The 16,290-nt window shown below is 39.7% G+C and overlaps 2 protein-coding genes across 2 annotated transcripts; one reads left to right on the forward strand and one right to left on the reverse strand.

Moving 5' to 3' along the window:
• Window positions 1-374: 374 nt before the first annotated feature.
• Window positions 375-6,035, reverse strand: LOC138413794 (uncharacterized). The gene is made up of 12 exons (XM_069539679.1): window positions 5,788-6,035; window positions 4,340-4,444; window positions 3,683-3,725; window positions 3,374-3,417; window positions 3,207-3,240; window positions 3,033-3,058; window positions 2,887-2,928; window positions 2,736-2,781; window positions 2,194-2,249; window positions 2,005-2,064; window positions 1,853-1,912; window positions 375-569 (listed from the first exon to the last, which is right to left on the reverse strand). Exons 1-12 carry the CDS (start codon window positions 5,816-5,818, stop codon window positions 523-525), a joined length of 594 nt encoding a protein of 197 aa, XP_069395780.1. The 5' UTR covers window positions 5,819-6,035; the 3' UTR covers window positions 375-522.
• Window positions 6,036-7,384: 1,349 nt separating this feature from the next.
• On the forward strand, window positions 7,385-14,757 carry kctd7 (potassium channel tetramerization domain containing 7). The gene is made up of 4 exons (XM_020085333.2): window positions 7,385-8,082; window positions 9,485-9,654; window positions 11,117-11,295; window positions 12,304-14,757. Exons 1-4 carry the CDS (start codon window positions 7,753-7,755, stop codon window positions 12,678-12,680), a joined length of 1,056 nt encoding a protein of 351 aa, XP_019940892.1. The 5' UTR covers window positions 7,385-7,752; the 3' UTR covers window positions 12,681-14,757.
• The last annotated feature ends 1,533 nt before the right edge of the window (window positions 14,758-16,290 follow it).

Below are 16,290 nucleotides of genomic sequence, written 5' to 3' on the forward strand. Positions count from 1 at the left end.
GGCAGGGTTTAGGACCTAGAATGCAATACTACTTTGGTTTCACTTTCAGGGAGGAGTCATGTCGTCCATCTTTATGTACGGTCTGTGAAGTACATGCGCAGCTCCCTCCATTTTTAATACACTTACTATGTCTATAAATATCTGAATCAAATGTAAAGTCATCTCCATCTTAAAGCACTATTCTGTTCCTGCAGTTTCATAAACTCTACTCTAAGACGTAGTGCTCAATTTTTCATACCCAGGAAAAAAAACGCACAAGAACATCAAATATAAACAACAACGTGTCTTTCATAGGAAATGGCAGTTAATTACTTTATATATATTGTATGTTTAACCACTAGATGGCGCCCTCTGTTTTCACAGACAATACACAATGAGGGTTCATGAGTATTTATTCACACAGCTGTCCACATCATTTGCACATCATACAGCAGAGACACAATAAAACTGAGCAACTTGTACTTTCAGGTACGGACAGAGGCTGTCTGCATCATTCACTGATGTTTCTGATGAGGGTCCTCGTCAGGTGCAGACCTTGCTTTCATTCACATAATCGGACTCTGACTCAGCTGTTCCAGAAATAAAGACATTTCACATTCAGTGTAATAAGTGAATACGGCAAATTAGCAGCTTTCAGAATGTCTATATATTCACTAAAAAGTATAAAGGGTTTTATGCTAAAGTTATTGTGTGTTACATTGTGTATGAGTCAGATGTAAAATCAACGTAAAAAGGGTTAAGTGTTCTTAGACATTTTTAGGGTATAAAAAAATCTAACAAAAGTACAAATACACATTATCTCTATTATTCCACAGGCAGCAGTGTTAATGTCATGAAGTGTGTCTTTTTGTGAAGTATAGGAAAACATTTGATTCGATTTCTAGGTTTTAACGCTGCTGATGACCTCTGCACAAACTCCGTGACAGAGTCGTCATCACTGTAAAAGACTAGCAGAGGCATTCATCAGCATTTTAACAAGCGTATTATAACTGGCCTTAGATGTTATGCAACACTCGACAGAAATGAATGGATTTGTGAAGAAAACCCTCTGGATAAGCAGCTGGATGTTTGACTGTTGGCTCACGTTAAGCTGTTAAAGAAAAGTTTGGACGATGGAATCTGATTGGCTGGTTGTTAGGGTTGGTGCATGGCCCCGTTTCTATGGTGTTTCTAGGTAGTTGAAAGGATTGATTTTGTGGTTGCCGGGGTGATTCAGGGTGATTGCTAAGGACGGGTGAATGATTTCAATGTTCAATGTGTGTTTTGTTGTAGAGTTCACTCAGGTACGATTTTCTGCAGCAGGTTTAACTACATTAACTACTGTACATGAGGCCTCTGCTGAGGCACTGGTGCAGTTATATGTTCTCTCTTTTTCTACCTCAGTCGTTCCAGTTGGTACTTACATTACGATATTGAATATTTTTAGAAGGAGAAGAAACAGCTTTAATATGTTTGAAAAAGCAGCAGTTTCACTATTACTGTACTAACTCGTTTTTAAACCTTTAAAATTTTCGGATCTGTTTTTCAACTCTGATTTCAAAGTTTCACAATCACTTCCAGTAAATACCTTAAGGCCAATACACTGTATTCAAGGAAAACACGAAATACCAGTGATTCGTTAAACTATGATGTAAAAGAATCTCTCTCCCTCTCTCTATCACTATCTCTATCTATCATTATACAGATAAACCTTTGACCTCTCTTCTTAAAAGGTGATTTATAATATATATCACAGTTGTAATAATTGCCTGTGAGTTTACTTCAGCTCAGGCAGGCTACAAAGAGTTTGTAATTTAATGTAAATTACAGATTAATACTCCATTAAAAAAACAACACTGACTGTTCTACTCACAATCTTCTTGTTGTTGCTGAGTTTGCTCTAGGAATTCCGAGTTTTCGTAGTCATCAGCATCTGTTGGAATGAGTAGAGCTTTAAGGCACTGGAGCCCATGAGCAATAATGTCTGTCTACTAGATATGTTGATACAGAGGACAGTGGACATACCATCTTTTATTGGCAATGATTGGAAAAAGTTTTCATAAACACTGAATGGTTGATCAGCACCTAGACAACAAACAACAACAATGTGTAATTAATGTTGAAATGAATAAAATATGTCATTTGGAGAAACTGGTGACAAACACATTTCAGTTTTAAAGGGTAAAGAAAAGAGGAGCAAATAAAAATGCTCACCAGCTTCAACTTTTGTGATCTGTTCATTTCCATACACTGCGGCCGGGAGTGGAGATCTAAAGACAATACACAGACCTGACATTTGTGAACCCACTGTTCTGTATGTAAGTAGATTTATACTTGAATGGCCACGTAGCCACATCAAGAACTTCATACAGAGTTCAGTCTAAATGTTTAAATGTTTCTCATGGAGTTTGATTCACACTGACTCCACAGAGTTATTCAATGTAAATACGAGCTAAAATAATAAAGCTCATTAAATACAATTATGTAGTTTTGGTGAATGTTTTTTTTTATTCTTCTGAAGCATCTGGAAAACCAAAGTTTTAAATGAAAAATAACATTTAAAGAAACCTTTTTTTTATTTTTAAAAAGGTCTAGACTTCATACTCAGATGAATTATTTAATTTTATTTAATTCTTAGACAAAAATTCCATTAAATCTTTAGGAAAATCTATATTCAAAAAACGTGATGCTGAAATAAAGTATGTTTCGATTTAGTACTGTTGGAATAAGGGAATGAGCAGAGCTGATGTACTTACACGTATGTATGTTCCAGTTTCCTTGTGTGAGGTGCAGCAGTGCAGACTAATACAGAACAGCAATGATGCAGTCAGACAATAACAAAAACACAAATACTTGAAAATGAATGTAATTCCGTGTTTTATGTGCGTGTTGTGTATGGAAAGTTACCTTGTTTGACATTTTCATAATCTGACTGTTCATCAGCTTCGTCTGTAAAACAGGGTGAAGGATTAAATCTTCAGATAATTCAGCTCACTGCAGGTTTATGTAAAATGAGGGCTGCTAAATCTTGCGAAAATAAAAGATAAGCTTACTAAATGATAGTTCCTCTTGAATTTCACTGAAAAAATACATGAATTAGTGGTTTTCTGCATAGACTATAACATCCAATCTTTGAGTTTAGTTTATTTTTAACTTGTGTTCATAAAAACAAATACAAACTGCAATACACAGAGATGAGATTAGTTTATATATTGTTATATACATACACTGTGGTTGAAGTTATCTGATTGGTTCTGGTGACTGGGGGAAAATATATCAGAGTTGGTTAAATATGCAAATTAAAAGTGAATAATAAATAGGAATCCCTGCGGGAAATATCTTTGATAACTTGTCATCAGCAGATACGGTGTCTGAAGCTGGAACTGTACTTTACCTGGTCTTGACTGCATCACCGCAAAAATACTTCCCCCACGTTGGCTGTTGAGACAAGAGTATTTTAACGTCAACTTTTTATACAGTAATAGAAAAATGTACTGTAATGTCGTAAAGGGATCAATTTTACACTGTGATAGCTTCAAAATAGAAGGTTTTGATAATTATTTGAACAGTTTATCTTTGACTAAATTATATCACAACAATTAAACTGATGTGTTTAATATAATCTTGAACAACAGAAATTTGTAAAAATGACAGTAATCTGTAACGTGGCTGTAGGAAAGTGGACAGAATATTAGATTCTTACAATGTCTGCAGGTCATATGTGTGATGCTCCTCCTGTATGATCTCTGCAACAAATAAAACACAGTGAAAACTCAGTATTCAACACTTTAAACTAAGTTGCATACAAGAACTCAGGCTCGTGTGTTTCTAAAAAACTGAATATGTTCTGTGCAATGGAAGCAGACAGTGAACTAGAATGATATTCAGAAGAGCACAGACCTCCAAGGCTGATAAGTCTCCTTGAATTCAAATCAAACTGCACCAAATCACACTCACTTGTAGATCTAAGATCCCTAAATGTGTCTGTTTTTTAATCAAGATCCATAAATTACTCGCCAGGAAATGATACAAATGTCGAAACCCTATCTCACAAAGTTAAAAAAAATCGGATCTGCCGCCTGATCCAGATCTGCACATAAATCTGATGAGTTCTTCCTGACCCAGGTTTCCTTCCACCAAGGATCACTTGGACAGAGGCTGAAAGGAGGAGCAGCAGCAACATGAGGAAATAATGTGTTTACTGAACATCAGAGGAAGTAAACCTTTTCAAGTAATAACTCAAATTAAAACAGCGAGCCTGAGCATGAGCTGGATCTCTTTTAAGATGAAAAACAAAAAAACAACGCACAAATTCAATGTGTGAGTGAGGCTGCTGTTTTCATCTATCGGCTGTACTTACTGGTCTTCCTTTTACAGCACAGACACAGAAAAGACAGGAGACTCAGTGACACCACTGACGCACCAGTCAGGACTGCACCCGACACACTGGAGTTTCCAAACATACCTACAAGACGCACAAAAGACACACATGACCGACTGTCCTACATGCACCCACTGTCATCACTGCTCAATAACTATCAACCAGCACAGAAGTGGAGTGATGTGTTATTCATTTAGTGAGGCGGTTATTGAGAGTTTATCACTGAAAACACTGCTGGTCAATGAGTGTACTCTCCTCTTCTCTGTCATGGTTGAGGTAGTTGCTGTTTACTGTTAATAAAACCGAGTGAACAGGAAGTGGTCGACTGAAACTGAAACACAGTTTAGGTTTTATATACAAGACAAACGCCTACTTGCCAGTCCTCAAATCATTAATGTGGTACAGAAACATTAAAACAGCTTTAGAGTAATTATATACAGCTTTATCTACAGGCAGGGAATTCAAAAAGGTCTCGTACGGTTAAGCTTTTGGTTGGGATTAAATTGAGTCGTACAAAGACTGATAAATGTCAAATGTTAGATGTTCACCTTCACACACAATTGTTACACCATTTCAGTCCCAGGGCTTTGTTTCGAAAGTGACGGAGGAAACACTTTAAAAAAATACTACATATCTTCAGTGTAGGTACTTCTGCATTTATCAGCTAAAAAAAAAATAACAAAGTAAAAATAACAATGAACATTAAAACATTAGAAATAAGAAAGGAGAGACTACATCAGCAGAAATGGTCGCTGGCTTAAAGGAAACTATTGGTAAAAGTCTTGATTCTTGATTGCCGTCCTAATTCTCTGCATTTATGTTATGCAACAGGGTCAGAAAGTTTGATCCACTCCCACGTGTCTTTAGTTTTTAGTTTATCTTTGCCGCTCTGCTGTAAAGCTAATGGTGTCTGATGTTACAATACATGCACACTATGTCTCTGATCGACTGCTGCCATACGTCTCCTGATGACTCAATCAGCAGACAAGACGTCTTGTCACTTGAACGAGTCTGTGAAAATTATTCTGTTCACTGACAGTATTTTTTAAATGTCAAATCTATAATATCTGTGAATGGCAACAACAGTATGGTTAATGTGAGGGAAAGTGGTGAGTTGTTTGTCTGTGATGGGACACAGACATGTCCCCAAACTGCAGTCGTTTCACATGGGTTTAAAGGCAAACTGTCCTGGGTGTAGCCCACCTCTCGTCCAATTTCAGCTCCAGTCTCACTGTGACCCTTGAAGGTCAAACAGTATAGATGACAGATGGGTGGATGCTTTTATAGGCCTGACAGAAATGTTAGTGTCTCCATCAGGAACATCATTTGCAGGTCAAACACACATACATATTAAATACATTGTGAATCTATTTTAAAGGCACAGACATTAATCAAACATTATGATGTGTGAAATGTTGGCGTACTACCTTCAGTGGTCCTGCTGCCTTCATTCTTCATATGAAGCAGAGCAGACTGTACTTCCTCTTTCAACACCTCACCACATCCGCCTCTCTCAAGACAAATGAGAGAAGACCTCCCCGAAGCACATATCTACAATCTCCGTGTGGTTTGAACTGGACACATCTATAACACAGCATTTAGCATTCGGTAGTTTAGTTTGCAGCTAACTTCTCAGAGGCTGATCTTTAGAAAAAGCCTTAGTGGTGAGATCAAGTTTCCTGTGTAGCTGTTGTTCCGTTTTATGAGATATGAGATAAAAGAACAGCATTAAACTGTTGTTACCGTGGTCCTGCCTCTTGAGGTGAGCTGGTGTCTGCACAAAAACCAGTCAGACTCTGAGAAACCAAAATTGAACAGTTTAGCCTGAACCGCGAGCATCATAGAAAACCAGGCACCGATAATTATCAACCGATCAATACCAGTCCATCGGAGAAGAATGCTGCTGTGGGATGTTTCTCAGCAGCAGGGACAGGGAGATTTTTCAGGGAATGCTGAGCAAAGTAAAGAGATGTGTTTAATGAAAACCTGGTCTATAGTCCTCAATTTTAATTGTATAGCCCCGAATCACAACATACATCATCTTAAAGCACTTTACATAGTAAGGTTTGGACCTTACAAAATTATTAAGAATCCTAAAAAGTTCCCATAATAAGCAAACACTTGGAACTGTGGAATGAAATACTCCCTCATTAGGTGGAAGAAACCTCTGAAATATTATCAAAGTTACCAGAAAATGTTATGCCGCATTCTATTAAACTTTGGAGCTCGTAATTTCTGACCCCCATGTCAGAAGCTGCAACTGGGAAACCCCCACAAGTCCGAATTTCGACATGGCAAGCTGGAGGAACCTCATACCCCAGAGTTCGAAATCCGAGATGGCCCCTCCTTATATCAAGAGTAGTTTTACTGTTTATAGCACTTCTGTCATTAAATGTGTTGTACATGTAGTGCTGTCCAATTAAGGTCTGTGGATGCTTTACTAGAGTATGAGTATACGTGAAACGCCACGTTAGTATGAACTGGTTGTTTGGGTGTGACGTCATCCCAACGGCTGACCTCCCAGGTGTAAAACAGAAATACTGAGTCTTAACAGGGTCATAGAAGAGGTGGGCGGGGTCTGTTACAGGTTGTCGGATATTCTGACTTGAAATTTCCGTGATCCGACTTCCAAGCGCTCCAATGCACAGTGATGGCTCGTGATGAGACAATTCAACTGGGACCAGTGCAGTGGGAAAACAATGCATGAGGCAATAGACGCCATTATACAGTTTATTTATGGTGTTTTTATACTTGGAAACACATTCCAATACAGGAAACAAGAGTCCAACTGAGGGTAGACGGGCCTCAGTGCTACAGTGTCTACGTCTCCATGAGCGCTGCCATTGTTGTGTGACATCAGACAACTGCTGGAAGATGAATTCCCCCGAGTTTGGAATTTGAAATTTGAGTGGCGTTCCATTTCATTTTTTCGAATTGTCTGGAACACAGCATGGGACCGGTCCTTCATCTAGCCACCAGGGGGCGGTGGAGGCTCTTTGGCTTCACTTTTGGGGGGGGGGCTGTCACGTCGTCCATCTTGATTCCCAGACCACAGGTTCTCCACTGAACCCTCTCCTCTGAGCTGCCTGACGTCATGACGGCGCTGACACGTCACACCACGTCTGACAGCAGACATGACGGGCTCGGTGCTCTCGGCTGTGGATTGTCCGTGTCACCACGCTCGCAGCCTGGGATGTGTCCCCACTGTCCCGGTGTGTTGGTGAAGGCGCTGCCTCCATGTTTGCGGTGCCGGGTTAAAGTCTGGGTGTGTCCCTGCAGCGGCTCGCGCTGCTCCCTCTCCTCGACATCTTCTTTTTGTTGTTGTTTTTGTTTGTAAGTGTCGCGCGCTGTGGCTCGTGCTGTCAGCCCCGGTCTCGTGCCTGGACGCGCGCATGCATCAGAATGGCTCCGGCGGCTCCAGCGGCTCTGACGGTCTCGGTGGCGGCGGCAGCGGCGGCAGGGAGCGGCAGCAGGCTCCGTCCTTCAGCCCGCTGCCCTCCGCCACGACTCGGGTGAGACGCTTCATTCAGGAGAGACGCACGCTGCCTCTACCCAGAGTGATGGTGGTGTTCTCGGCCGCGGGGGACACCGACAAACCCAGCGATGCCATGTCCGGCTCGGACTCTGCGGAGGACGAGCTCCGGAAGCCGCCGGCCTCCCCTTCGCCGAGCCGCAGCCTGAGCAAGCCGCTGCGCCCCGCGCTGAGCGCACAGGAGCAGGAGGTAGGCCGCTCCACGGACCCGATGGACGGGGACCAGCACCACGTCAAAGAACAAGCGAACACAGCACACACGAGCTAACAGTCTGAAAACAACACTCACATCATGTCCAGCTGCAGATAGAAAAGCGACACAGTAAGGAAGTATCCACGTAAACCTACTATTTACCAGTGAATAATAACATGTGTCATCCATGACACCAGAAAAGTACTACACACGCAGTTCCACAGTCTCCATGTTACACCAGTCCTCACAACCACAGTGTCCAATACATAGTGTTATGACAGCTTGTCATATGATCACTATCACCTGAATCTTCCCCTGATGAGAACTATAACCTTCCCATTCTTTTATTTCACTCCTTATTGTAAACTACAAGAAACTTTATTTGTATGAAACAAAGTGCTTAAGAAAGAAACTCATATATCTAGCCTAAATGATGAAATAATGATTATTCTATTCAAAATATTTGCTGCATGTGGATACTGGTCACTCCTCTAATTGATGCTGCACACATAGTTTCATAGTCTGATGTATGGTAACAATATGTACAAGGAGTGCTTCAAAGATTGTCCACAGATGATTCTGAAATATGTCACCTGTTTTGTGGTTGGTGTGATTCAGCTGGGCCCTGATTCAGGTCAGGATTGGCTGACAGTTGTGTCACCTGACTCGTGATAATGAGCCAACATATGATGTGTCCTAAACATGGCTAAAGCAGAATAATCCTCTTATGGTACTCTGGTGTGTGACTGCAAAGTAACAGCTGACCAGACGCTTGGAGTGGCATGTTCTTCCTCACATAGGAACACACAGCTGTACGAACAGAGCAGCATTTTTACTCGGTTTCTTTTGGTGACATACAACAACACAATGCTTAAAGATTGCACATATGCTCTGCGGAGGCTAATGCTCTGTCTCACAATGTAACAGAACATGAAAAAGTATTCCTGCATCCACATGTTTATCAAGATTCGCTCCAAAATGTAATGGGTTCTTGTTTGTGTCATGCCCCACCCCTCCACAACATTTCATGGGAATTGCTCCAGCAGTTTTTGCATAATCCTGCTAATTAACAAACACTGATGAAAACATAACCTGAGGTAATTAGCTGCTTTACTCATGTAAGAAAATGTGTTCATAGTGCTAAAGTACAGCGGGAGGGGGAGTTATATCATTTAACCACTATAATGTAGTTACATAAGAGTAGTCGGTAGTACTACACTACACTGATGCTGTTTAGTTATGTACATTTTACCTGATAATGGTCTGAGGACTGAAACAGCACTAAATAGGATGGCACGTTTTGTTCATTTTTCTAAATTTTGTTCAGTAAGTTGTTTATGTCTGATGTCTGTGGACTTTTAGTCTTGTTCACTGAAATTAGTTCCATTCTCATCTCAAGTTTCCAGAGGTCATCTCTCTGAACGTTGGGGGCATGTACTTCACCACCCGTCTGTCCACGCTACGGCGATACGAGGACACGATGTTGGCTGCCATGTTCAGCGGGCGTCACTACATCCCACGTGATGCTGAGGGACGCTACTTCATTGATCGGGATGGAACGTATTTTGGGTGAGCAGCAAAAGTATTCATAAATTTTTTTTTCTTTAACCCCCCCCCCAAAAAGATGTGGCCCTAATCCTCTTCAATAGAGATCCATCAGTGTCCAGACAAAACTAATAATATTTTACAGAGTATGTTTTTTTCTTATTTAGTGCAAAATAACAAACATACAATCTGTGAAAAAACTGATTTACATAAACAGGGACAGTAACATACAAAATAATATAAAGCTGTGACTTAAATACAAATTGTAAAGATCCATATGTGAAATACACAGAAAAAAGAAATGAATCACAATATTCCTCAACAATCTAGTCCTTAATGTATCACAATACCAGATGTAAGGAATTAAGAGGCAGGATTAAGATAAAAGCTTTTCTTGAACCAGGTTGTTTTGGTGGATGAGGATTTGTAGCACCTCCCAAAGGGCAGAGGATGAGAAGTTGAGAAATCACCATAGTGACTTCATCCTTACAAGCAGGCGGAAGGATTCGTCCTCAGGGGACCACAATGTGTGTGCTGATTTTTATAAGATATAAACCGGACCGACATCTTCATCATCCCTGGAGCCACGTCGCTTTCAAGGCTAAAAAGGAAAAGCAAATTACTTTTAAATATGAATGAGATAAGAAGATGTACAATTTAAGACACAAGGAGTTCACAGAATCACAGTTAACTACAAAAAGCTAAATATTAAGACCCCTCAGAGGCTGCCAGCCCACTGCAGGTGTACAAATATTCTGAACGAGCCTTTAATTTGGGATATTAGTCCTGGTGCTCTGGGGGGTTATTGTCTTGCTGGAAAATGAATCTTCTTTCGTGCTGCTGTTGTGTACACTGCAGCAGCTTTTCCTCCAGGACCTCTCTGTATTTTTCTGCATTCATTTTTTCCTCAGTGTTCACAAGCCCTGCAGGTTCTGCTTCTCAGAAGCAGAAGCGAAATCTACTTTATCGGCCAAGAATGTTGATGCATACAAGTTAAATGAGAACCATCCTCAGAAGCTCTAAATAAACTTACTCACAGAAGTAAAGGCAGTGACTAATATAGAGTTACAGCTACATAAAGATAGTTAGAACTAGACATGTAGCTTGTATGTACAGGTAAATAATAGGCATGAAAATAGATGAATTAAATACATTTCTAAATTTAGAAACTGTAAAGGGGCTCGAATATCCAGCACATGAAATATCTGAGAAACCAAGACAGTGTGATGCTTTAAATTTATTTTTTGTTTTTGTGTGTTGTTAACCTGGTTCCTCTCCCCATCAGGGCACCTCTGTGTTTATGTGATTACTAGAAATGATTGAAAAGTAAGTTTTGTTAAAATCTGTTTCCTGACTATTTTTATTGATCAGTGTAGTTCAACTAATCACTGCACTGTCATCATCTGTGTTATTTAAAGAAGGATTCATCAGGTGGGATTATAGTCATGTGTGGACATGTTCTTCTCCTACCGTTTTCCACCCAAAGGGACATCCTGAACTTCCTGCGAGAAGGCGAGCTTCCCCACAGGAACCGAGTGCGACCGGTGCACAGGGAAGCTCAGTACTACTCCATCGGCCCGCTGCTGGACAGCCTGGAGGACATTCAGCCGCTCACGGGAGAGAAGGTTCGACAAGCGTTCCTCGATCTGATGCCCTATTACAGAGGTAACTGAGACAAGAGTCATTGTTTCAGTCTGTTGTCCAGGGAAATATTACAAAATGAGCATCAAAGCTTCATCTGTGTATTTTAAGGGTTAGGGTTTTTCAAAGTCAAACACTATTAACTACAAATTAAGTGACCTACATCGTGGCTTACAACTTGAGTCCAATTGTTTTAGCTGATATTTGTTCACATATTGGCAAACTGGCACCATTGAAACTACACAGAATTAGCTCATATCAGCTCCATCAATAGATCAATAGAAAACTGACTTCTGATGATGCTCGTTCTGCTGTTATAAGTAGAGTCTTTGTCTAAGAGCATATATTGATGTGCATTTATGATGGACATCTGTGGTATTAATATCTTTAAAACGCAATTTAAAGTATGTGTTTCATGTGTGCGTGTTACTATTTGATGGTTCAGAGAAAGAACAATTTTGATGTGAATAAGGTATAGCTCCCCTGTTTTAGCAGGCACCCTTTGCACAGGTTCTAACCCTTTACTGCATGTCTTCCCCACTCTTTCTCCATTTCATACTTAATTCTCTAAAGAGAAAATGCTCTTAAAAAAAACTTGAAATAAAAGAATTGCAGCAGTCGCATTTTGTTGCTTTAACTTCATTCCAGGGTCAAGTCAGCTGGTCAACCTTACAATAACTGACTTCCTGTCGTTTTTAGAGCACCAGCATCCTTCTCCCCTCACACAGCATATTTTCCTTATCTCTCAGACGCCCGCTTCAACTCTCCTGTGTGTTTAAAAAATCTCTGCATTATTTCAAAATCCACACTGCAGCACATTTCTCATATAAATTATAGGCTTACTCGTTGCAAAGGGATTACTGCTGAGTACAGTGTTCACTTTGTAAGTTTCCCAGGGACGTGGATTTAACAGCACATGCAATCGATCCAGTGGATTTTGTTTTGTTTTGTTTTGATACATGACGATTCAGGATAAAAAGAGAAAAACTGCAACTAAAATTGCATTAATAAATGTCATTCTTTTCATTTCAGACAATCTGGAGCGCATTGTAGAGATCGCCAAACTGAGGGCCATGCAAAAAAAGGCACGATTTGCCAAGTTGAAGATCTGTGTCTACAAGGAGGAGATGCCCATCACGCCGTACGAGCGTCCTCTTTTTAACTCTCTGCGCTTTGAGCGCTCGGACAGCGAGGCCAAGCTCTTTGAGCATCACTGCGAGGTGGATGTCTCCTTCGGACCATGGGAGGCAGTGGCGGACGTTTACGACCTGCTGCATTGCATCGTCAGTGACCTGGCCGAGCGGGGCATCACTGCCGAGCAGCAGTGCATCGGTGTCTGCGACAAGCACCTTATCAATCACTACTACTGCAAGAGGCCCATCTATGAGTTCAAGATCACGTGGTGGTGAAGGAGGGAGGCACTCGTGGCCGATTGAACCAAAATGGATGTTACATTTCTTTCTATAACTCGGCCGATATTGGTTTTTGTATCAAAGCGCCAATATTTTTTGCTGATGTCTTTAAAATGTGACCCTTTAAATCACATTCTAATTTTTAAATATTCAGTTTCCCCCCAATTTATTTTTTATTTCTGTCTCATCAAAGTTTAAATCACAATGAAGCAAAAAAGAAATACACATGGTTCAGTTAAGTTGGAACATGTAGCTGAAACTTATGGAGCAACACAAACCTTCAGCCGCTAAAATTCTCATTTAATTGAATCAAAACTTCACTAAAACAGTTTCAACAAAACCAAACTGATTTAAGTGGATGTAAATACCAACACTTCCACTGAGATCCAGGCCAATTCTAAACAGTACTATTACTTGAAACTGAATATCCCGATGTTGCTGACGTATGCATTTTGATTTCCTCCACCCGAGTCTGCACTAGACGAGTTCAGGCACATGTTTTTGCATTGCAGGGAGCCTAGCACAGTCCCAGTAGTTACATGCAAGCTGACGACCCAATGGCAAAAAATACGCCCCCAAGTCACAGCTACTGTATGTGTGAATGAAAGGAGGATCACTATTCAGCTTCTGTAGACAGTTGTGTTGATTCAAACTGAAGTGAATTTGTCAAAAAACACGAAACATGTAGATGTTGACAGTTTTTTGTGCATCTCACGTACCAGATTTACTTTTATTGAAATCAATACAACTGTCTACTCCAGAGATGTCATAAGTGAGAGAGACGCTGCTGTATGGATAAGCCTAAAACCACCTAAAGCCATGTTTTATGACATATCGTGCACCTGTATCAAGGTGCCAGATGTCTGCTTTACGAAGGCCAAATGGGATCAAGCCCATCGTGTTGGTGCATACTGCAGGGACGAGAAACAGTTCAAATGTTTCCAACCAGTCATAGAATGGCTTAGTGCTAACACATGTCTGACAATAGAAAAATCATATAAAAGTTTGACTGTAAGTGCCATAGTTTTCCACACTGAATGTCGAGCAGTGCTGTGGCTAAATAAGTGTAGACACTGATGAAGAATCGAAGCTGTCGCTGGCATCTTGCTTTGCAGCAAATGTGAACAAGGTAACAGTCTGAATGTGCAAAAACAATCTAAATCCTGAGATGATTGTCGCATCAGGAGGTAACATAATTGACCTATTTTAAAAGCCAATCATAAATGTGTTTATCTTGTTGCCATTGTTAAAATTAGTATCGTTATCATCTCCCACTTTCATTTATTCATAATTGATTTATCAGTTGCTTTGCCCTGATGTGGATTGATATGTGGTCGCATCACACATTTCCAGTAAATATTATAAAGTCAAGTATAGTATTTTTAGGACTAATGTTTGTTTCAGTATACAGATGAGTAACTGTGGACCTGTTCCTTTTGGAAAAACAGTATATTTTATTTATGCAACCTCCTGAGGAGTGTTTTTTTTTACGATTTAAAAGAGGTTGGGTGGTGTCTGTTTTTCTCAGAACAGTCATCACATTTGACGTGGTTATGTAGAATCACTCAGTTGTAGAGAGTTGGAGATTGAAGGAAGACAAATTTAAGGAAGCTGAATTTGTTGCACACTAATGAAAATAAGCAGTTGTAGCTGAAATATACAAGCGAGAATCTTAAATCAAACAACTTAAGTAGTTATTTAATGTCAACTTCCGCTTGCAACATTACATACACAAGTTAAGTTAAATGGGTATTTCCTACCGTACTTGATGATGAAGTCTGAGCACCTTGTGTTTGTCACCGAGATGTTTTTGTGTTTACCTCAAACCGCTCTGTAGTTATTAACTGTAGAGTGGAACAGCATCGACATCAGTTCATTTATTCTTCACTAAGAAAGAACATGCAGTTTGGAGCACTAGGTTTGAATGTTTTTTATATTGTTCTAACATATATTTTCTGTTAGCTTCTAGGAAGCTATAGATCTATTGTTCTCTATGTGTTCAGTTAGTTTGTAGTGAAAAAGCAAAGTGTGATTTTTATTTATCTAAAATTAAAAATTACTGTTAAAAGGTGAATGTGTCCCCATCTATTTATGAAAATACTGCTTGAAAAAAAGCATTGACAAGAACAGGTAGACATAATAACTGAATGGATAAGAGTCGATTTGTTATGCAGGTCCAGCACATGAATCATGAAATCTGAAACATCTAGATTTCACTGTTTGCAGCTGTTTGGTGATAATCAGCTCATTGGTCTGTGTGAACTCTGAACACAGCAACATACAGTCACTTGAACTATTTATTAAATACGTCGCATTAGGATGAAATGCATAAAAAACTGTACTTGGTGAGGGTGACCACAGTAAAACTTGAACCTGCTTAAATTCAGCATGTTAGCATTGCCACTGCGAGTGTGTTGCCTCTTGCCTGCTTTGTAATTGACTGAATGACTGACTGACTGAATGACTGACTGACTGACTGACTGGTGACATGATAAGACGTGAGTATTGAGGATAGCTCCCAGCTTCAGCACCATGGTCAGCTCTTTATTAGCAGTTACTGTATTTTAATCCATCACAGCATTATATTTTTGTAATATTCTTGTGTGCAGTAGAAATAAAAATGAAAATAATATACTTGCATAAGAATATAATTAGTTACAAGCTCAAATTTAAACTTAATTAAACATAATTAATGACAAGTTAACAGGAAATGTATTGGTCATTTTTAGGAAAACATTTCCTGGGACCAGCTTTTCACAGGTAAATATTTTCTTGTGTCCCAGTATAGTAGTGAACATAATTTAGTTTTCACTGTTATCCAAATATCTGTGTTTATCTGCATTATTATCTCACTATTATCTGATGTTTTAAAACCAAATAATTAATCAACTAACCAATTATCAAAGAAAGCAGTCATCAGATGTAACTGTCAGTGAAACAAATTGATGGTTTTAACAGTTCTCTTGACAAACTAATTCAAGTTTTGCTCTGTGTAAATAATTGTTGACAGTAACAATAATGGAAGCAGATAAAAAACAATGAGCTAATTTAAATAAGACCCATAAAGGCTTTAGGTAGTTGCAGCTGGATTTTGCAGGGTTCCTCTCAGGGCTGGATAATATGGCCAAAAATCATATCATCAGTCAAAAACTTGTCCTTATTGAGCCTGGTTCTGCCAGAGGTTTCTCCCTGTTAATGAGGGAGTTTTTCCTCTCCACAGTCGCCTGTGCTTGCTCATTGTGGGAACTGTTGGGTTTCTCTATGTTAGTATTGTTTTAAGGTCTTGACCTTTAAATGTAAAGTGCCTTGAGATAATGTAAATTATGAATTGGCGCTATTTAAAAAAATTGAATTGAATTGAATTGCAGAGGGTGACAACCTTGATAAACAGCAAAGCATTTCATTACTCTGAGGTATAACAATGTGTTAAACATCCTCACTGTGCACAATGCATAATAATATAAAGATGGATGTTTAACTTTTGAAATATTGATGAAAAACATGTTTCGCTCCCCCCAAAATTTTAAGGGCCCCTGATGGCCCCTGGGCAATAATCCACTTCTCCCAATTGCTAATCCAGCTTTCATCAGACATTCTCGTTCTCTCT

The sequence above is a fragment of the Paralichthys olivaceus genome, chromosome 15, assembly GCF_024713975.1.
Source record: "Paralichthys olivaceus isolate ysfri-2021 chromosome 15, ASM2471397v2, whole genome shotgun sequence".
In the NCBI taxonomy this organism is placed as follows: Eukaryota; Metazoa; Chordata; class Actinopteri; order Pleuronectiformes; family Paralichthyidae; genus Paralichthys; species Paralichthys olivaceus.